This window comes from Megalops cyprinoides, chromosome 8 (genome assembly GCF_013368585.1).
Source record: "Megalops cyprinoides isolate fMegCyp1 chromosome 8, fMegCyp1.pri, whole genome shotgun sequence".
Taxonomy (NCBI): Eukaryota; Metazoa; Chordata; class Actinopteri; order Elopiformes; family Megalopidae; genus Megalops; species Megalops cyprinoides.
This window is the reverse complement of record NC_050590.1, coordinates 20,125,832-20,147,784: the sequence shown is the minus strand read 5'-3', so window position 1 is coordinate 20,147,784 and position 21,953 is coordinate 20,125,832. Positions and strand designations below refer to the sequence as shown.

Below are 21,953 nucleotides of genomic sequence, written 5' to 3'. Positions count from 1 at the left end.
TTTAAAACCAAGTGTAAACGGGGCCAAAATGTGATCTGCAGGAACTAAATGCCTCACATTTACACTTTGTGACATTTCTTTCTCACACCTTCTCTCATTTAAATTTACCAGTTACCAGAAAATCTACCATGATGAGTAGGCTGCTGTGGAAGTAGTCAGGGAGATGCAAATGACACAACAGAGTACCATGAGTAGTTTGACATTTAAACCAGAATTCTGAGTGATTTAAGCCTCATTTTAAGATGGTTTCTTCTCTTACAGAGTATGTCAATTAAGTTCCAGTGGAACCCAGACCTAGCCCTATTATCTAAATGAATCACCATATGGCCTACTGGCCATGCTACAAAATGTGCAGAAAGTAAAATATAATGTTTGCACCATTAAAATGCTTGAATACAAACAAATAGTTGTTCTGCAAATTTAATGCAACCTTTTGATGTACATCCAAAAGCATGGCCACCGCAGGCCCATCAATTATCAAAGCATTGATTTTATTGTGGAACTACAAGTAAAGCATGTTTGAATTTGAAGAAACTTGGGGAAAACTAAATAAAATAGGTGGTTACTCTTCACACTATACAGAGGCAATAATGAATTTTGCTCTCATTTTTTAAAAAAAATTCTACAAACAAACTATATAAATGTAAATCATGGGCCATAATTAATGGCACTTGGAAGACATATTTTACCCATCACATTTATGTCACCAGTTATGGCTCGAGGTGGCCATTTTCCTACCACTTGCACCCATGTTTTAAGTAAGAATATGTACACTTATTTAAAACCCCCTGGAAAGCCATTTGGAAACTGAAGTCTGACACAAGTTTACCCTTGATGTAGTTATCTTCAGTACATCTGCCCAGCAGTCATACTGTGATTATTTCAATACACATCTTTAGGAAATTACACTTTTTTGTGACCCATACAAAAATAAATAAATAAAAATTGAGAATATATTTAGCTCAATACATATATTTATAATATGCAAATTATTGCTATTTTGGTGTGATTTGGTTCTGATTTCTGTAAATATATTTTAATTGTATTTGCAATATATTCTTGGGCTGAACAAAATATTTCTCACTAAATTACATTAAATTTCACTTTTGTATGGCGTGATTTCACGAGCCTGAGGGAAAAAAAATTGCCATCGTGAGGTGAATTTTGACGAGGTTGAAATTTTTGACGAGTATTGAAATAGAAGTAATTCCTGTTAAAATGCATCACGACCCCGTAATAATTACATTTCACTGTCTCTACTGTGCTCTATGTTATATACCTTTATAATATACTTGGCAACAAAAATAAATTCATGCAATCAACTGTTTATTTGTGCAAATGATGATCTTTTACTTAATTCTACTGATTTACAGTTTGGTTATGCATAACCCCCCCAACCAAAAAATAAAATAAAATAAAATAAAAAATAAATAAATATCCTCTTTTAGTTTGAGATGGACTTATGCATTTGCAGATCTACAAAGATACATGCATGAGTGCATTCTAAATTAGACATCAAAACTGGTTTATCTCAAAAACAAACCTGAGCAAACAGACACAGAGATGAGTAATGGTACCATCCCTAGTGTAAGACAGTTAGTATTCTGCAGTCGCTGTTGCAAATCACAGCTGTGCTCCTGTCAGGATCACCTTGGACATCAATGCAGCAGTATGTATAATATACAGAAGCAAAAATACAGAGCACAAAAAAAGGTTAGTAGAACGAAGGGATATTGAAAGGGAAGAAGACTACAAGCTGGGAATGCTTCTGCCTCACTGGGAAAGAGTGGCATAAGGGGAGAGAGCATAGCGAGGACTAGTTTACAATAGCTTTGTGTCTGTCTCATTGTTTACTCGAGATGGAGGAATGGTTGTGCAAGAGATGCTGTGCAGTCAGTAGTGTAAGCATTGCATTTTGGAAATGATGATGAGCTTAAGGTTAGAATGGCAAGACTGTTACAGAAGATGAAAACGTAAGTGTTGGGCAAGTGAGAGGTGGCATTTACCACAGGATGGAATTATTGCTGGTTGCAGCACCACACTACAGAACAAGCCCCTCGTAGACAGGACGGTCAGACTCAGTGGACTCCTTTCGCAGTCGCAAGTGTTCCAGTGTGTTGTGAAAGTGTTTGTTGATCTGTTCAGTCTCCTCGCTTGCCTCTAAGTTAGGTAAATCTTCCTGGATCTTCTGGATTAGCTGGTTTAGCACCTGGACTGTCACCTGTGGGAAGATGAGCAAAAAAATGTTGGGTTAGAGCAGTCATATCACCTTACTGTCTTTTTCTGGCTGATGGGTAAAACCAAGTACAGGTAAGCTTGAGAAAAATAGGGCCCCTGCAGTTTTCACAGCCAGGTAATTTACTGCACATCAACTTTCTTAACATGTGTTATTGGCATCTCTAATGATTGCTTTGTCCAATTAAAGGGGGATGTACATATCGACTGGCATTTAGCTGAATTAATTAACAGGGTTTGGTGATTAACCTCCTCAACACTGATACAATTACTGCTGATAGCTTTACTACAATAAGAAGAAGCAACTACTGAGGTAGCACCTCTGTCTCCTGAAACTATGTATGCATCCTAGAGAAGCTAATTATAAGTTCTTAAACTAATGTTTTGTTGTAGTTAAATGCTTGATTCATCACTGAAATGTGAATTTGTCAAGGAAGTTCTTCACAATTCTGTTCTTATTATAACATATTCCAGTGACAGAAGAGGAAAAAATAGATTAACAACAACAAAATGGAGGAAGGTGGGGAAAAAAACTGAAAAAGACAGAAAAATTCTTAAAAAAGCTTGAAGGTAGCAGTGATGCTCAATCTGCACTTGGATGGTGAACAAATTCAGGAAAACCAGATTGCTGTTGATAGGGGTATAGGTTGGCCAGAGGGGGACAGTCTTCACTAGGAGTCATAAGAAATGCCAATGGCTTAGCTCAGCAGCAGGGACACGGTGCTGTAGGGGGCAATTTCTTTCAGATGAGAAATAACAGTGTGGTCCTGACAATGTTCATAAATAATCCCATAACACTCACTATGAAGACTGAGATTCCTCAGTAATCCTACAAAATTTTCATCAGTTTTTCTCCGACCACCTACTAATCCCTTTTTATATGGCTAGAAAAATCACTCCCAGGTGGTGGGTAAACCATGGTTAAATCAATACGAAACCAGCCTTGTGTGTCTTCCCTGATGTCTATTGTCTTTGCTGTGATTTTATCTTCAACCGACTAGCTAATTCTTTCAGAATGCAAATGGTTATTAAAACTCACTGGTGCTGCAGATCTGATCAAACTGGATGAGAGAAAAATACCTGCAGTCATAGAAAAATAGGCCCCAATAATGAGATGAATATAACTGATATTCTCTGGCCAGGTACCCTTTCAAAGAAAGGGGATACACTCATCCCAACTTACAACTTGCCCCCATAGATGTCCAAACTTCCCTGCTATTCACTGGAAAATATGAACAAAATGTCCAGCAGTGAGAGCCCTTTTTATGACAGAAAGCTCATACCGCTTCATTTTCTTTTTCATAGAAATAGATGTATCTGTTGAGGATCTCGATGAAGAGCTGGACCTGCAGAGACGGGTCCATGCACTGGTTGGCAATTTTCAGTGCCTTCTTCAAGCACTCCATCACCCTCTTTCCATCACGGATCTGGAAAAGTGTTAAATGAGGAGAGCATCTTCATCACTATTCATAATTTCCAAGGAATGTGGCAGCTCCCCTCTTAAATTCAGAAGGTTGTTAATTTTCTTATTATTTTCAATATACAGTGTTCCAGATCACAGGTTAATGTTAAAGTCAGGCACAACCAGGCTGTGAAGTATATTTTACCACTGGTGCTACTCTTTAAGCTACACAAACACACACTCTATACGCTGTTCACTGACTCAGCACACACGTTTCTCTCACTTCAACTGAAAGACAAACAGATGGAAAATATGGCCCAATTTTTAGAACTCCTCTTTCCCCTTAACTGAATAATTCAGTAGCAAAATTGCTGGAGTAGGCACTATGCACTATAACCAACAATGGTGCAGCATTTATGGTGTACTGATTGAATTTCAGCCTGTCCCTATTCTGGTTACCATGTCAGCTTCGATGTGAGATTACAGTCATTCCACCCACCTCCTCCCCATTTTTGTCAGTGTTGTGCCCAGACCAGAAGAGGTGGGCGCAGATGCTGACAGCACGACACTGGTCAGGTTTCTTCAGCAGCTTGGAGGCAGCCAGCGCACACTGCGTTCTGAGCGGCTCGTGGTTCTCCTCGCTGAAACACTTTGTTCTCTCAAACGTGCCGATGATGAGTGTGATGGCCGCCAGCTGGGCCTTGGAGTCACTGATCTCATCCTCATACAGAGAGAATGCCTGTACAGTACAGAAGAAGTGATGTCACTCAATGATGTTATCGTTCTTGTGTTTGAAATCAGTGATGCAATCATGTCACAAACAAAGTCCATAGTACCTGAGACATGAACTCATAGGCCACGGTTTCGTGATTTTCAAAGCCAATTTCACCAGCTGCCAAAGCCCCTTGGAGGAAGAGCCGCAGCGGCAGCTCTGCTAGCTCAGCTTTGATAAGAGCGCTGATGGTCTGGTGTGCAAAGGAGAAGATCTTTTGGCACTTCTTCTCCCACTTGTCATCCTGAAACACAGGTAAAGATATAAATTTAAACATGTATTTTGTAATGCTCTCTTGAACAACATTTATGGTCATTTGCTATTGAAAAATAAAATGGCTACAAAGTCAAACTGCTACTGCAAAGCGCAGTAATAAGGTGTAAATTCTTCACAAAATTTAAAGTCAAGTGACATGATCCAGGTGTATTATGAGCAACAAAAAAATACTGCCCTGCTCAAATGATATAATAGAGGGGAAATTTGTTTCTTAAAATCTAGCTAGTTAGCTGTATTTCTTAGTTTTCAACAACTCATTTGAAAATTTACAAATATTGGGACATGTAATCTACAAGCACATGCATACAGGATCCCAAATGCTCCTCTAGTTTCACTGATATGCAATGGCAGCTACAGACGCATACAGAAGATGTGACAGTAATTCTGCATATTTTAAAGCCTTAACAACATACTGATTGTTTGCAGGACAATCAACTGTATGTAGTACAAGTATACATTAAGATCAAGTCTTGGTTATCTTGCAAAGAAAATATATAGCCACCCATGGAGTTTAATAAGTGGCGGCAGTGTAGCATAGTGGTTAAGGAGCAGGGCTCGTAACCGAAAGGTTGCTGGTTCGATCCCCGCTGGGACACTGCTGCTGTACCCTTGGGCAAGGTACTTAACCCACAATTGCCTCAGTAAATATCCAGCTGTATAAATGGATACCATTGTAAAGAACTGTAACCTATGTAAGTCGCTTTGGATAAAAGCGTCTGCTAAATGAATAAATGTAAATGTAAATGTAATAACAACTGCTTGCAACAGAGAAACCAACAATGTCATTGAAAGAGTTGCGACCCTGCTGCTATGCAATAAATTTTATTTCAATCTGTTCTGACAAACAACAAAACAGCTAGATGTCAAAACCACTGTTAGATCGATATTATCACTCTTTTCTGACAGAAAAGTTCTGTCAACAGATCTGAAGTCCATCTGTAAGCAGATGCATTTATACCATTTCAGATTAAAAATGTCTGGTGCAGTGGTAATAGCATATTGAAGCACATTTGTGAGTGAACTCCAATCAAGTCTACTCAAATAAGAATCTCATAGATTCTACATTCATGCACTTTATAAAATATGAATGTTTGCCCCACAGTTACGCACATTTCCTTGTTTGGTGCAAAAAAAATGATTGCATATAATGAAAGAAAAAGGAATTGTGACTGAGAAATGCAAAGCAATTTAACAAATGTTAAATTTGTTGGCATTAAAAGGAATACTCTGGAAAGGTGATATTGACAATAACTCCAAAGGATAGGAAGAAAAAGGTCTGAGAATGACACACACCAATTTTGCGTTCTCTTTGTACCGGAAAGCCAGCTGATATGCAGCAAACACCAGCGGTGGCAATGTGTACCGAATCCTCTGATTCCCTCCTGCTCCAAAGTGTTTCCTGGCTGTGTTTAAAATCTGATGAAGAAGAAATTAATGCATGAAGATCAAAGGAAGCAAACCATTCAAAGTAATAAGAGTGTGTTGGTGTCGGTAATCAAGCATTTTGTTCATTTTAGTTTCGCTTAGGTTTTCAATTATAAAATGATAAATGCCAAGAGCTTTCACTTAAGACAATGAAACAAAAAGTGAAAAGTTTCAGAGGAATTATATTCTACATGCTCATATGGAAATTAAATATAGTGTAATATACTGAGAAATGTGTTGTTTAGCCCAAGAATATATTGCAAATACAATTAAAATAGATTAATGGAGATCAGAAATATATTGCAATATACTAAAATGGCAATAATTTACATATTGGAAATGCGTTGATTGAGCTAAAAAATATATTTTCTAAAATATATTCTCAACAGATATTTTTTGCATTGGCAATGATAAATATTTGGAACATTTTGTACAGGCCTGCAAACCTCAAGTCCAATATCCTGTACATAGGACAGTTTATTTTCTTACTAGATACTGCTGGTCTGGGTCCTCCGAACGGAGCAGATGAATGAACCGGCCCACCAGACTCTGCTCCTCTGCAAAGTCCTCAGGGTCTGGGTCCTCAGCAGGCTGGTCTGGCTGATCCTGGATCAGTGTGGACACCAGATTCAGGATGTCATCCACCTAGAGAAAAAGGGAAGCACTGTTCAATCAAGCCTTATATAACTGACTGAAACAAATTATCAAATTCTGAAATGGAATTTGAACATTGTTCTCTGAAATCTGTAAACTTGGCTCCCTGTCTCCCTATCATGTGTAAACAATTCAAACATCTTGATCTTAGTATATGACATATATTATTGACCTCTTGTTCTAACCTATAACCAGGATAAATCATTGTCACTGTACCAGCCCCAGCATAGCGACAATAAAACAACTCCATGTATGAGAGATTGTAAGTTTTGAGACCATTCCACACAGCCAAGCTGATTCACAATGCACTGTTTGCAATATGGGTAAGCCAGCTCTGAAGGTAATTGTGGATTATTTGTGGTTCAGTACTGCACCACTTATACAAATGATGCTGAAGGCTATTGAACAGATACCTGTGTTCCTCTTGTTAAAAATAAAATCCAGAATTTAATAATTAAACTTCTCAAAACTGTGATTCAGAAAATACATCTCACACACACACACACTCACACACACACTCACACACACACACACACACACACACACACACACACACACACACACACACACACACACGCAGAGGAAAAAAGATAAAGTGCTTGAAAGACCTCTCAGTGGAATTGTATTACCCCTGCACATAAAACTCAAAACCATCTTTATAAAACACCTCCATAAATCCATCAGAACAGATTTTTTTCTGTTTGCTCTGAAGCTTAGTCAGCTGGGACACTGAATTCAACAGTGCACATCAACACACAGGAATGCCAGTTAAGAAAACAACATATATCAGCTCTACCTGCCTGCGAGGAGGAGGGCAGGAAGCAGAAAGAGGCAGAAGAGACAAAGGGCAAGTGGGGCCTGGCTTTGCTAAAGCAATACCGTTATAATTGCATCCTGGCAGAAAATCTTTAAAAGACTAAGGCAATGATCCTCCAAAGAAAATGAGAATCAGGAAAATCAAAGCGAAGTTTCAACAACACATCACCACATACACCCTAAAACACATGCACCCCATCTGACAATCATAGCTATGACACATTTTGGCTCATGCTCAGAGAGCATTCGAAGCCCAAAGAGACTAAGAAGAAGTGTTCTTAATTACAAGAATTACTGGGGACATAGCAGATTTATTAAACTGAAGCAGAAGTACACTAGACTGAACAATAATTCAACAGAAATCCTGCACGTGTAGGATTAAACAAAATCCTACTGCAAAACATATAGGGGGAAAAGCCACAACATTTGTCATCTCTGCCCTGTTTACTACCTGTGCCCTACCATCATTCCTCATTCAGCAACATTCAGCACCCAGAAAGTCCTACTCACCAACCTACAGGTCTTTGAAACCTTGATTTTGATTGAGATTATTATTGTTGAGGTTCAAATACAATCACCTTAAATTACTTATGATTTGTGAATTATGGGTAAGTTCTTTCTCTGGCAGGGACAATTACCTACTAAATATCCAACTCACATGCAGAGACACACTCAGTAATGTAGGATATACATTTTAGTGCTTTATAGGGCTCTAGTACTGCTGACTTACAGGCACATAGTAAAAACCTTATGTGATAAATGCAACCCTGGACACAAAACAGTGACTTACAGAGTAAAGGTATTGCATATGATATCACATAGATCCACACAGATCTTAACAGTGAATAACTAGTACGTTTCCTTTTCCAGTAAACACAATGTCCAGTGTTTTCTTCAAATGGATGTTTAAGCACTGCTGTTTCCAGACATGCATCCACACTCTTTGGTTTCAGTCATGATCTTACTTTTTAGGAATTAATACATTAATGTCAAGTGAGTGAATTCTGTGAAACAAACAGCAATTTCTTGCCTAATGCCATTAGCCTAAGAGCTGGCAGGTTTCTCCACTGCAGGGATTTACTAACAACAGAATAATTCAGAAGCTTCATTTTCCATTTCATATTTCCACTTACAGCTGGATTCAAAGCCTGCTCACATGCGGTCTTGCATATCAGTTGAACTAATCCTTCCTGTGTCAGGTTTTTGCTTGTTACTAGCCACAACTGTTGCAAGACAGACAACAACTTTTACCACAGGAGGTATCTAACTGAAGTACAGTGAAGTGTGTTGTTTGTGCATGGTGGCATTTACATGACTGCTCTTAGTAAAAACCCTGTAAATGGGAATGAGCACATGCAGCAATGGTGCGCAGTCATAATTAAATTACCACAAACGTCTGCTGAAATTTCTTGAAACGTCTCATCTAATAGATCTCACAGTAATATGTGCAGTTTATCAGGCCTTGACTTCCTCTTTTCTTGCATCAATTACTGTAATTGTCAATAAACATAAAAAAGCAGATTCATGAATGCCAGAGAAGGACTGCATATGTCAAACAAGCATTTTCTTTACTGCAGTGAGCCCTGCAAACCAAATGTGTTCCTGTTGGAAGGCAGGAATTTACAAATAATATACTCCCCCACCCACAAAATACAGATTTGTTCTCATTCCTTGGCAAAACTTCTTCACAAGATAAACGGTAGCCACGGTAGCAACTCATTGTTTCTGACACCTGTGTATATTCTTGATTTTTCTACATTTGCCAAAAAACATATTTCTATTCACAAATTAACAAAAAATTAGGCTGATCACCTCAGACAGAAGAACGTGTCATTTCCAGAGGATGAGTGCAAGAGACCTCACCTGCTCTTGTGCTACGATCTCTGTGTTGTAGTCCAGGGCGTTGCTCAGCACATAGCAGCTCATGCTTTTGCGGGACTCATAGTCAAAGTACTCAAACAGTGGATGGAAATGTTTCAGCTGCAGCACTGTCAGGATGTTACTGTAGGTATCCACAGGGATCTTCAGCAGTCTTGTTAGCTCTTTAGACACAGCACTGCTAGTTGCAATACTTTTACAAGAAAAGGGACAAGAGATAAAATGCATAATTAAAATCCCAAGCTGTCAATATGCTTTCCTTTCTCAATGGCTCTAAGAGTGTTCAACGATAGTAGGGTATAAAATAACTATAAAATGCCCTGAGTTGTAGAACATATGATGATGATGATGATGATGATGATGATGATACTTTATTGTCAGATAAGTCTGAAATTTTTCTTGCATCACAGCTGAACTATTAAAGCTGAACTGTGGAGAATTACTGCCCTTATGATTTTTATCTTACTAATGAAGTAGAGAATGTAAAAAGGCAAAATGACTTAACCCTCCTAAATACAAAAAAAGACAGATATTCCATAAATACAGTGACTTTGACGTAAAATCAGTGTTCAAAAGGGCTGTTGCTGTGTCTGCCTCAGTTTGTGTACACCACCCCCACCTCTCACAAACCTTTGTTAATAAACCTGCCCAAACCTGTCGTGCTGCTCCCACACATCACTATTTGCCCTCTGATCTGTCAGTATCCAGAGACCAACAATAGGAACCCAAAGAGAGCCAAGGATTATGGACATAAAATTTAGGGTGACCTCAACCCACCTTAGCACTATACCAGTTACTGTGGGGTACAAAACTGGAAATGCCAAACTCCTTGGGACAGACTGTGTTGTGTGTGTCTTTGGGAATGTAAGTGTTCCGCCTTCATTAAAAACAGTTATACTGCTATTACAGAAGGGGGCGATAGGTAGATTCAAGATTTAAGATTCTTTATTGCCATGTGTAACAAGTACAATGGAATGCTTACTCCCCACTCACTCCCGCAGTAACACTCCTAAACATAATTCTAAACTTCTAAACATACTTTGTAAACATAAATTCTAAATTCCAAAATGTGGTAAAGTGACCAAGTGCAGATAATAACAGCATAATAAATATTAACAATAGGGTAGTAATGGCATAATAGATATTAACAATAATATGCATATTAAGTGTGCATTGTAATTACAATCGTGTTTGTCTGTTAAACATAGTGTTTTATTTCCTGAAGATGATACGTTAGAATCAAACATTGTTTCTAAAGTAGGCTGCACCATTATGGAGCAAATGGCACATGAAGCGATTATTCTACTGTAAGCCCAGCTTGCCAACATCATCAGTACTTCTTCGTGCACATGGTGCAATGTTATAAGAACTGTACACACTTAGGACCTCAACAGGCCACAGTCAGAACCGCATCTTATTGCTAGCCTCATAACTGAATTTATGATTGTGTGTTACTAAGCAAGAAATTTTAATTGTACATGTATTTACTTGTGGAGATAAGCAGCAGCGTATCTTTTAAACAAATAAAATATGTCCATAAATCAAATAAGCTGTCACTGCTACTAAAGACCTGTATTGGCCAAAACTATTTTCATGAAATTTACAATCAAACTTTCAGAACTGTCAGCTACCATTTTGTTCATACTTGGAGTCTGCTCCAGTATACCAACTCCTCTGTGTCCATAAGATAACCCATACTAAAAGCATGACAGGGAGATTATAACTCATTGTTTAAAAACAGGCAAAAATTGAGAACACATCTGCTAAAATGTATGGAGTAAAATTTTTACCAAGGGACACTATAATAGACCATTTAAATACACACATTGTCACAATGTAAACTGCAAGGCCACAGCACCAGACTCCCATCATACTCTATCAATGCAAATGAAATCTATTTAAATAAGTTCTTTAAAATCTGCATTGACATCTTTTTACACCAAATACTTCCTGCCTTGATTTATATGTCACCAAATAATAGCAAACTTATGAAGAGGCCAACGGATGTTACTGGTAATGATTCTCTTTCAGTTGAAATTATTAAGGTAATGCTTTCTTTCCCATCCCTTTTGAAGATTAGGCTCTTTAATGAGAAAATGTACCAGGCTTACACATACTCTGCCTGTTTTTCAGTGCAATATATCTGTGACCTTTAACAGGAGCCATGGCTTGCATAAGGCTTTACTGAGCACTTAATCAAACCTGTGCACACAACATGAAATACAACAATGAGGAGCTGGAAGTTCAGCAAGCTTTCAGCCTGATCAATTTATAAGAATTGCAATTTTTATAAAAATACTGACTCCCAGGGTCATCTTTGAACACAAATCACTAATCTTTGCTTTGATGTAACAACATCACAGGAGAGCAGATGGCACCACTTCAAAGTAGAAGGCCTATACAAAGCCCTGTATGTAATTGTTAACAATTAACTATTAATTTAACTATTAATTTCATAACTTTTATTTATTACTTATGATCAAATCAAGTCAGGTTTATATAAGGGTAACTATCATATAAGACTGTCATATAAAGGGGGGTTTAGACAAACTAGTCAACAGTACATACATTAATTTATCAATGGGTTATCTTCGTAGCTTCAACAGAGCAGCATATTGGTAAGACTTTACTGACATTCGGTGGATCAATTCATATGGGATTAAGGAATAAAACCTTCTCAAAGACTTCTCAACCTGTGAATGTGTAAAACAGGTACAACATTCACTGTTTTCATATTTTAGGACATACTTTGGTTTTTAGGTTACATTTATCCACCACACAAATGCAGGTTTCCTTTCAATTATTTGTCTTTAGGAATTATAACTAGCTAGCCAAAAGTTTGAAGGAACAAAGACAAAAACACTCTGGGGCAGTTACAATAATATAGCTAGTCATGTTGCTGTGCATCTCAACATTTACAGTATATTAACCTGAAGTGTATTTAACGTCCTTTACTATTTTGCTAGATTTTGCTCAACAGCCAGCATATTTACAAGTGACTGGGTAATCATCTGTAACTGGCTTGTGTGAATGGTGGTATGATCTAAACACCAGTTAGCAGCTAACTGGAGAGAGGGAAGTCTTCTTCCAAGACAAACCTTTCAATGCAATAACATTGACTATTTTAGATTAATAACACAAACTAGAAATGAGCTTTACATGACAGTAAGTAATTTTTTAAGTTTAAATTTTAATTTGTCTAATGCAATGATTCTCAAAGTTTTTTGGCTAGCAGATGACTTAAATCCCCCCAAAAACAAAGCCAACTCTGGGTGAACACATACATCAATGAATAAATAAACAAACTTGCCTAATTCATTATATCAAACTTTACTCAAAATTATGAATGTTATTAAATTACTTGCCTTAAAATCTGACTATACAATTTTCACTGAGTTTACCCTAGCGCAACAAGATGTTAACAAGAAGATGCTGGAAGGGTGCAAATTAAAATCAGCAATGTAAAGATCATTATGAAACGAAGAAATCTGAGCCTGGTACTCACTGTTCCAGATTCAGCTTGTTGAAAATCTCCACAGTGCTCTCCAAGACTTTGTCCACGTAGTCCACCCGGTCAGGGTAACACTTCATGGCCAAGTTGATGAGCGATACTTGCAAGGAGACAACATCCTCAGAGGGCATGTCCTGTCGAGACTGAAGATGAATGGAGTATTGTATCAGCACTCACTCCACAAATATGTAATCAGATGTGAACGTCTACCACATCAATTCTACGCCTTTGAAGCTTTTACATTCTTCAGAGTTCATTTTCATTGACCTTGTCCCAGTTTTTTATGTTTGTGTCCCATTAACTCTCACAGACGACTCAAGGGCTTCTGAAGGAAACACAGGCAGTGATTCTGCCAGCAAAACACAAGTCGCCAGACCATGCAACTAATTTTAGCAACAGCATATCACTTGCTGGCCATAGTTTAGACAGTTTTCTGCTGAGGTATCTCGCCAAGCCTAAAAATAAAAAATGATCCTTAGCTGACATTTAATCTAATTCTTATGTTTAGTGAAATATTTACTGCTTTTAGTGGACTGGACATGTATATATTTTTGGTATAGCTATGACAACCTCACTAATCATTGCTACTTTCACTGTTGATACCCCCAGCGTGTTACACCACCCCTCTCTTAAGAAAAAAAAGCAAAACGGTCAGTATATTAAGTGAAGGCTATTAACCTGGTTCCTGTATCTTTTCAATGCAAGTTCTGTGTCTGTCTACACACAGAATGAGAACAACATGTTTATCTATAAATTAAAGGATTTTCAAGTAGTAGGAGGGTAATCCCCAGAGGCTATATACTAAAATTAAATAAATGATACTCAATAGTTCACCCTACCTGTATAACAGTAGCTACTTGTTGTGAGAATATGTCAAATAATTTAATGTCTGCTGGAATACCAGGACCATCTTCTCTGTGAGCAAAGAGAGCTAATCTGGTAGAAGTGGGGAAAAAAGAATTAGTACAGTTACTGTGTTCCTAGACAGAATGAAAATCTGTCATTTAGAAACTTTAAATTAAGCCACTGTATAAAGATAAAGTACCTGTCAATGAGAGCAATGATTATATTTTTGACATTCACATGCTGGTGCAGCTCAGCACAGGAGCGCAAAAACGGGTTCAGTGTCTGGAGGTGGAATTCATCAGGGAACACCTATAGAGCAGGAAAGAGGGCATAAAACAGGACATATATATGATGGAGAATGCTGCACTATGAATTTGGACAATATTAACCTTTAAATTTTTCTAACCACTAGTCACTGACTGAGCATTTCATAAATGAGAATATCCTCATTGCCCACACACACCAATGTCTCCATTCACATTCCAAACTCTAGAGTCCAGACACAGTAAGGCCCCTCAGTGGGGATGAATGCCTGCCAAAGTATGAATAAATCATGAGACACAATAAAAAATGACATGGTACCATGTCAAAGATGCAAAGTTTGAACATGCTGGCATGGAGGTAGCATGTGGATTAGTGTTTAGAACACTGGGTTCACAGCCATGACTTTGAGTCCTAAGTGGCCAACTTACTGTACCCTTGCACAAGGAACCTCCTAACCTATCTATAATTTTTCCAATGGTTCAACTGCGCATTTAGGCTGCAGAAAGTGATGAGAATTTACCAAGAAAATATATACTACTGTGTGATTCCCCCCCAAACGATGGTCATTGTTGGTGGTAGGTTATGAAACTCAGATTTGCAAACTAAATGCCAATCAGTTACTATGAGAGCAAAGACTGGAACCTTTGTAAAATCAGTAACTTCAGATGACTGGATACCTGTATAATACATTCCATGAGGTACTCTTGTGCCAGGCAATCTCGGCAGTTCACAACCTGTTCTAGGACTCCAGGCAGCACAACCTTAAAAAAGAAAAAAGTTACTGGCACAATGGGTAACAGTGAATTGCAACACAGATTTCAGTGAATTTTTATGTATGTTCAGCTATCTGCTTCCTGAACTGTATTTTGTCATTCAATGAGGCAGGAAGCTTAAACATGTCATAGTCCATTTTAGGCAAGCCTTAAAAATGGAAACATTTGTGGCTTATTTGGAAAGGAATACTATATTTCACCCAAGCTTACCTTAAATAAAATGCCAGCATAGATGATCTGGCCAACCAAATAAAATTCCTTTGTACTGTTAAATATTTATTTAACCCATTTATTTTCCATTGGGTTTATAATCAATTACAATCTCAAACAGGCAGATGTTCAGGACAGAGAGCAGGTACACGTATGATCTTAAATATGGATATGGACAATATGTGGATTAAGAAATATAGATTTTCTTTGTTGACTATTTTCTAAAGAAATTAATTCAATGTAAGCACTAATTTTTATCAAGATTTCAACAGTAGTCATAAACAACAGTAATAAAAAATGATAATAGTAATTATATAAACAATAGTAACAAGTGAACAAGTTGAGGTAAAAAAAGGCCTTCTCCGATCACAGACCTGCTTGTACTTGTCCACGTTGACACCCTCCAGCTGGCTGAGCCGCACCAGGTTGGTCCCCACCAGGATGCGCAGCTCCTGCCTCTCCTTCTCCCTCTTCTCCCGGTCCCGGCTGTGGCCCTGGTGCTGCATCCGCACCCACAGCTTGTTCATCTCCGCAAAGTTCAGCAGCACAAAGTCAATGGAGTCATTTATGTCTCCTGTTGTCTCCTCTCTGGATGAGTGAGACCAGAGACAGACTTCAGAAGGTACACGTCATGCCACAGCTTCATCTCAATACATTATTGTCATTTAGCAAACAACTTACATAGGTTACTATTTTTACAAGTTATCCATTTATACAGTTGAATAATTTACTGAGTCAATTCTCAGTTTATTACCTTGCCCCATATTATCATACTTTCAAGTTACACTAGCAAATATAGACATGCTGAAAGATGTCCCCATTTGTACAATTTGTTAGCGTTTGCAATTTTAAAGTGCTTGCTAGCATACCATTATTCAACTCGAAAATCTGTAAATTCTTTATTGCTACACTAACCTAGTGCTTTTATTTCTGACAGTTCCATTTTTGTTTTTGTGTTTATATTTTATAATACTTTCTAACTAGTTTTATAGTTTGCACTGTTCCTGAAATGTAAACTAGTCAAATCCAATAAGGAAAACATTGGCCTGCATCAGGTCATGTTTGCTCTGTTTGGCATCACTGGGCATGGGTTAGGGAGACAGATGCTTTACTCTGAAGTACCTAGCTAGATACTGTAGCAAATGAACTATTCCTCCTATTACATTAGTAGGCAAACACATTGCTAGTGATGTTCCAATAGCCTATAAAAAGTTTGTTATTTCTCAACAGAGCATACTGGTAGCTAGTTTTAGGACAATACATATTTTAAGTATTACACACCAGTTCAAATGAAAAATGAAAATCAGCACCTTATCTTTCCTTGATAACTCCTCCACTTACTCTACACTTCAATTAAACACCCCTCATGTCTCCTCCTAAAACCACACCAATAAATCAACATAAGTGGCTTATCTAGGGTGTACAACCCTTGCACATACACACAATGTCAAAATGTGTGACTTGCCTGTTCAAGCTTGTCAAGCTATCAAAAATTTGTTGTCAACTAAAGCTTAGCTGATCATCACAGCCTAATTAAACCACACAATCCAGACCCTGTCTACATCAAGAATGATCTTCCCCACAAATGTCCATGGTGTGGTTAATGTTTTAGATGACACATATGCACAAAGCATTTAACTGTATTTTTAAAAATTCAGTAAAGCAAATTTTAGTACATATAAACATACCTAGAAGCACTGCAATGCATGAATTAGTTCAGTAAAAACAATAGTGTACAATATACAATACCCTAAGCAATGAATTATTTGATTTTTTGCTTACTTATTTAAAATGTTAAGCTCATGAGCCTCCTTATTCTCAGACTCTCTTAGGACTTTTCTCAAAATTGCTCTTCACACCAATCCAAAGTGAAACTCTTTGTAAGAATTTTAGTGAGGCTCCAGATGATTTTTAAGAGTATCCTGAGTATCCTCTTTATAAATATGGCCTCTGGTCTTACTCAGGTTGCTCTCCATCATCAGGCAGGATGTTCCGAGTGCACTGCAGCAGATAGTTCCTCAGGAAGAGACCTCGCAGGGGATGCTGGACCCCCCGGCACATCTCTACTAAGTCCTTCAGGATATCCTTCCTAGATTGGGGAAATGACCTCACATACACCACACCAACCGTGATCAGCAAGTAGCTGGAAACAGAAAGCAAGAGAACAAAAGTGTGAATGAGGACACCCCATCAATAAAGGCACTTATACAAGCATTTTCTGCTTTTTAAAAACCTATATTCCATGCAGAAACATTCAAAACCTTTTTTAACCATTTCATTTCACCTATTAGTTTTGCTATCTGTAATATACTTCAAGACAATAAAGGAATTGGACAACACTGATATTCAGAGTACTCCTTATTTTATATCTCTGATGTCACTCCAGCCTGGATTGTGGGTATGTGGGTTGCGGTGTCTCAGTCACTCAGAGGCTGTCCTCCACAGGGACAAGACTAACAGAGCCCTGGATACTCACAGTCTAGGGATGATGTTCCCTGCATACTGAACTAGCTCATAAAGATCTGCCACCTTCCTGCCCTTGGCAAACTCGTCCGTCAGGTAGACCTCTAGGTAGTGAAGCTCATCGGAGATGGCCATGTCTGTATCAAGAGTCAAGGTTTCAGAACTTTTTTAATGTTACATAGCTTGACTGTAATCTTAATAATGGAAACTGTTGCTGTTCTTCACAGACAGATAAAATAAACCCCTTTGCTCTTGCAACCACTCAAATTCCTCATTTTCAGCTTGATGCTTGTGTCTTTTTTTTACCGTATCTTTATATCACAGCCCTTTCCATGTCTCTTGCTGTGGTTTTAGAGGAAGGAGCTCATGGGCATTTCACTGGCTGTCAGCAGTCCTCATGGCTCCTGAAACCCAACACTGAACAGACATCTGCAAAAATTTAGAACTTGCAGAGCAAAAGCAATCCTTATCACTCATCAGCACAACACACACAACACGATATAAGGTGTTAAGCCAAGATATGATTTCCGTGTGCATGGGCTAAATTTCAAGAACTGTAGCACTCGAAATGTCTATTAAAATTCATGGTTAGACTACCATAAAATGTCTATTATACCGAGAGTCTATGACAAGTGATGGTCCTTTGTAGTGCAAAAATGCACATTTCAATGAATAAACACTGGTCTCTAAAAGTAACTGTGTATAGCCTGCCAATGACAATATTTACTTAAAGTCTCAGTGTTTTTTTTTTTTTTTTTTAACTCTCTGACATTCAAATTATCGAATCTTACACCTGCATACTCAATTGCTCCAATTAGGCAACAGCCTACATAACAAATATCAGTTGTGATGATTTATCCTCTAATATGAATGGCAGAGCTTTTCAAATAGCCTAAGAATTGCAACAACAAAGGAGATGCAAATCGCAGCGCATACAATCACTGATTCACCCTCATTCCCTCCTTCTTGTGGTTACAGGGCAGCTAACATGCAGCTTGCTCAAAAGTACAATACTCTTTATATGACCAATTGGTAGCCTACCAGCATTGGGTGAATATGTGCCAAAACAACTGGGATATGGTGCTGTTCAAAGTTAAATGACACAAGGAAAAGCGCTGAGCTGAAGAGAAACCGTGACATTTTGGCTGTCTTTCTTTTCAATAAATGATAGACCAACCAGTATTGTACCCATCATGATTTCAAGATTCAAGATTCAAGATTCTTTATTATTTATTTTCTTTTCTATTTGTGATCTGTCATTTTTGTTTCGCATGAGAGATTTAAACATTACCCAGTCTCTTCTAGACGTTGGGCTAATTTTGGTTCTAAACAAATAAATTCCTGGGCTACTAACAGAAGTTTTACTGCCATGGTTGTTCTTTGCTTTAGATGACTTGCATATTTAACATTCGATTTCTAAGGCTGATGCAAGCACACAGAGAGCCGTGTTTTCATTTCCATTAATTGACTATCATGGCTATCATTATACAGATGGTATCTACACAGCCATTTATGCTTAATTAGACCTAATGAATTAAAGAAGTAAAAATGTATCTGATTGGTCATGTATGCACTTATGAAGTACACTGTGATTTAATTGCCTATATGGAGTTTAATAATAAACAGACACCACTTTAAATTTGAATATATGCTGAACATGGTCTAAACAGAGTAGATGGTGCAGAATTTTTACGTTAAATAAAACACTTTCATTCTGTATAAACCACTGTACATTCAAGAGTTAAAAATCTACGAACATTTGATTAAATGCCCATCCCTTATGGACAGACCTGAGAAATGTGTTTTCTGTCCCCAGACATACACTACCGACACTGCATTTCAGCTTTCAAACCACTTTTATCTACATATGAAATGCACTTCTGAAAGCATGATGCAAGCATGATGCAATCAGACAGAAGCATTTTTTTTGTTTGTTTTAAAGCATTTTTTTTTCAATAAAATGGCAACCAATTGCAACAAAAGGATACAGAGTTCATAGTAACTCTTTGGAGAGAGCATGGAAGTCCTCAGCTCACCAAGCATGTTGGAGGCATGTTTTAGTGCATCCATCAGCTTACTCTTGTCCTGAATAACAACACAACAATGTGAAAATTTTCACCTATATATCACCAGTAAGTCCTAAAAAGCCAGTTGATGAAAAAGAATACAGGCCCCAAAGTACACTAGACCATGGCGGCACTATTAATCCGGAGAGGTTCCAGCAATGATCTTACCAGGCAGCGTTTCATCTGAAAGGACTGAACCTTGACAGCCTGCACAGCCTCATCCAAGAGCTTTTCCTGTTCATCCTGGGGAGACTGCTGTGTGGTAGGCTGAAACACAACACGCGGTGTCATTATAAATCACACTAAGCCCATCCCTACAAACAATGCAGCTTTCAAAGGCCATTACATTACAGTTGTTGGAACACTGCCTTTGAGACTTGAGATATGGAACTCAAGTCTTCAGACTGGCAGCTCGTATGGCTGACCACTGCAACCTGGCAATAAGTGCGATGCGATTATTATTACTACTATTTTAATACCTGTTAAATGCTTGTTGAAATTATTTGAAAAATAAAAACTTTGACATCACATCATTACCCACCCTTTACCTGCTGGCTCTTATTTCAGTTTTGGTCTGTGTTTAACACATAATGAATGACTTCCCTACATTCATGTAGGGAAATCATGTAGATCCACTGAAATGTCTTTAGTGTCAGCAACTCAGCAACCAAGCATGGTGCTCAACCAGTACGTGGAAGAAGGAGCTCATTTATCCTTATTCATAGAACAGGTTAAAATAACTAATGGGTTATGAATTCAAACATTTTATAGAACTAGTTAAATTAGCAGAGCTAGCTAAAGAAACAAAATTACCTAATTTAGTTCATTACAATTACGACAAAAGCCCTGGCATTCGTATACCTTGATGAACGTGTACACCGCGTTAACAATATGACGTAAAGCTAGTTACTGAAATTAAAAGAACAGACATGAAACATGCGACATTTAGACAACTGTCTGACAATTAGCAACGCTATTCAACAACGTTCTCAACTGACTGTAATTGTTCACAACTATAGTAGTAAGGTAGCTATATTTAATACCCTCAATTATGTGTCATGCTACGACCTCAATTTATTCAGCCTGCCCTGCAGTAATTTGTACTGTATCACTCGCTCATCACTGGCATAACGTCGCCAATTTGTAATATGTGACCATTGGTGAAATCGGTAATGACCGCTTATATTATTACTTTTAGCTACATTACAAGTTAAACACATGGCTACCTACCTGATGTTTGAAATGGCATGTGTCTACACTTAGCTACCAAGCGTACCAAATACCAGATGGTGATGCGTCAATTGGGTAGCCAGATGTGTTTAACTTAAGATAAATAAATGTAAATTTAAAATGCAGCTCAAAGTAATAATACAAGCGGTCGTTACCAAGCCCACGAATGCACTTATCTTACAACCAAGGTTTTAGAAATACCAGTTAGCAGCTGGCTATTTAGCGGCAATAATCTAAGGAGATCAACACTGAAGTGCAGATGATATTTACCAGCAACGTAAATTCGCGGACTCTGTTGTATCATAGTCATTGATCGCTTCCTAGCAAGTAGTCCCCTTGCTTTTCAATTGTAGCTAGACTAGCCAGCTAGGTAATGTAATAGCAGGAGTGTGCCGCAAATCATGCAATTATACTCTGCATTTGGGTGGCAATATATTTGCTAAAGTCTGGAAAAATAAATTAAAACATTAATGTTCCTAGCTGGCATACGCCCATTCATTCGCAGTGGATAAATGACAGAAGCCAGGAAAAAGTAGGCCAGTCAGTGAGTGAGTGAGGAGCTAGCATAGCTATCCTGCTAAAGGCCTTTGCATATCACCCATAATTCATGGACACTGCGGACTTAAACCTGTTTTGAGAGATCGCGAGTAACTTGCAAGGATAACACACAGAGAGGGTTACTTCAGCGTAAAACGAAATGCATTTATCTGCAATTCCTAATAGTTAGGTACACATACCATGATTTATGAAGACTGTTGGTGTTTCCTGAAACAATCGGCCCGCAGTCGTCCCCGGTCATGTGACTATTGCTTAGCATGCGACCCTTTGCCACAGAACCGCCTCATTGGCGAAACAGAAAAACCTTAATGGAATGTATCTCTGTGGCGAGAGAAACTTTGATTGATAGTGTAGATAGCCAATGACAAGACGAACCTGAGTTGGCTGCGCCTCGTAATTTTTTGTGTAGCACTTAGGTTACACTTCTGCGCTAAATACTTTCTCCAGATAGGTAAATTGGCGTGAATACAGTATTTGGAATATTTGTTAAATGAATATAGCCTGGGGGCCAATTTGCAGTTTCACGGGTAGTTCACACCAGGTGCCTAAGCAACATGCACTGCCTAAGAATCGC

General features: G+C 38.1%; 1 protein-coding gene across 1 annotated transcript; it reads right to left on the bottom strand.

The window, feature by feature from the left end:
* Positions 1–1,309: 1,309 nt before the first annotated feature.
* On the bottom strand, positions 1,310–21,637 carry LOC118781861 (vacuolar protein sorting-associated protein 35). Its single transcript, XM_036534981.1, has 17 exons — positions 21,559–21,637; positions 19,760–19,858; positions 19,514–19,610; positions 17,539–17,662; positions 17,023–17,205; positions 15,437–15,650; positions 14,757–14,840; positions 14,015–14,124; positions 13,809–13,905; positions 12,964–13,112; positions 9,444–9,651; positions 6,600–6,755; positions 5,979–6,101; positions 4,474–4,653; positions 4,137–4,376; positions 3,519–3,662; positions 1,310–2,221 (listed from the first exon to the last, which is right to left on the bottom strand). The coding sequence occupies exons 1-17, from the start codon at positions 21,559–21,561 to the stop codon at positions 2,042–2,044; spliced, it is 2,391 nt and encodes a 796-aa protein (XP_036390874.1). The 5' UTR covers positions 21,562–21,637; the 3' UTR covers positions 1,310–2,041.
* Between the last annotated feature and the right edge of the window lie 316 nt (positions 21,638–21,953).

Coding starts and splice junctions, on each gene's coding strand:
- LOC118781861 (XM_036534981.1), bottom strand. Junction 14,841..15,436: donor ACGTGGACAAGTACAAGCAG/GTCTGTGATCGG, acceptor TTCTTTTTTAAG/GTTGTGCTGCCTGGAGTCCT. Junction 4,377..4,473: donor CCTATGAGTTCATGTCTCAG/GTACTATGGACT, acceptor TGTACTGTACAG/GCATTCTCTCTGTATGAGGA.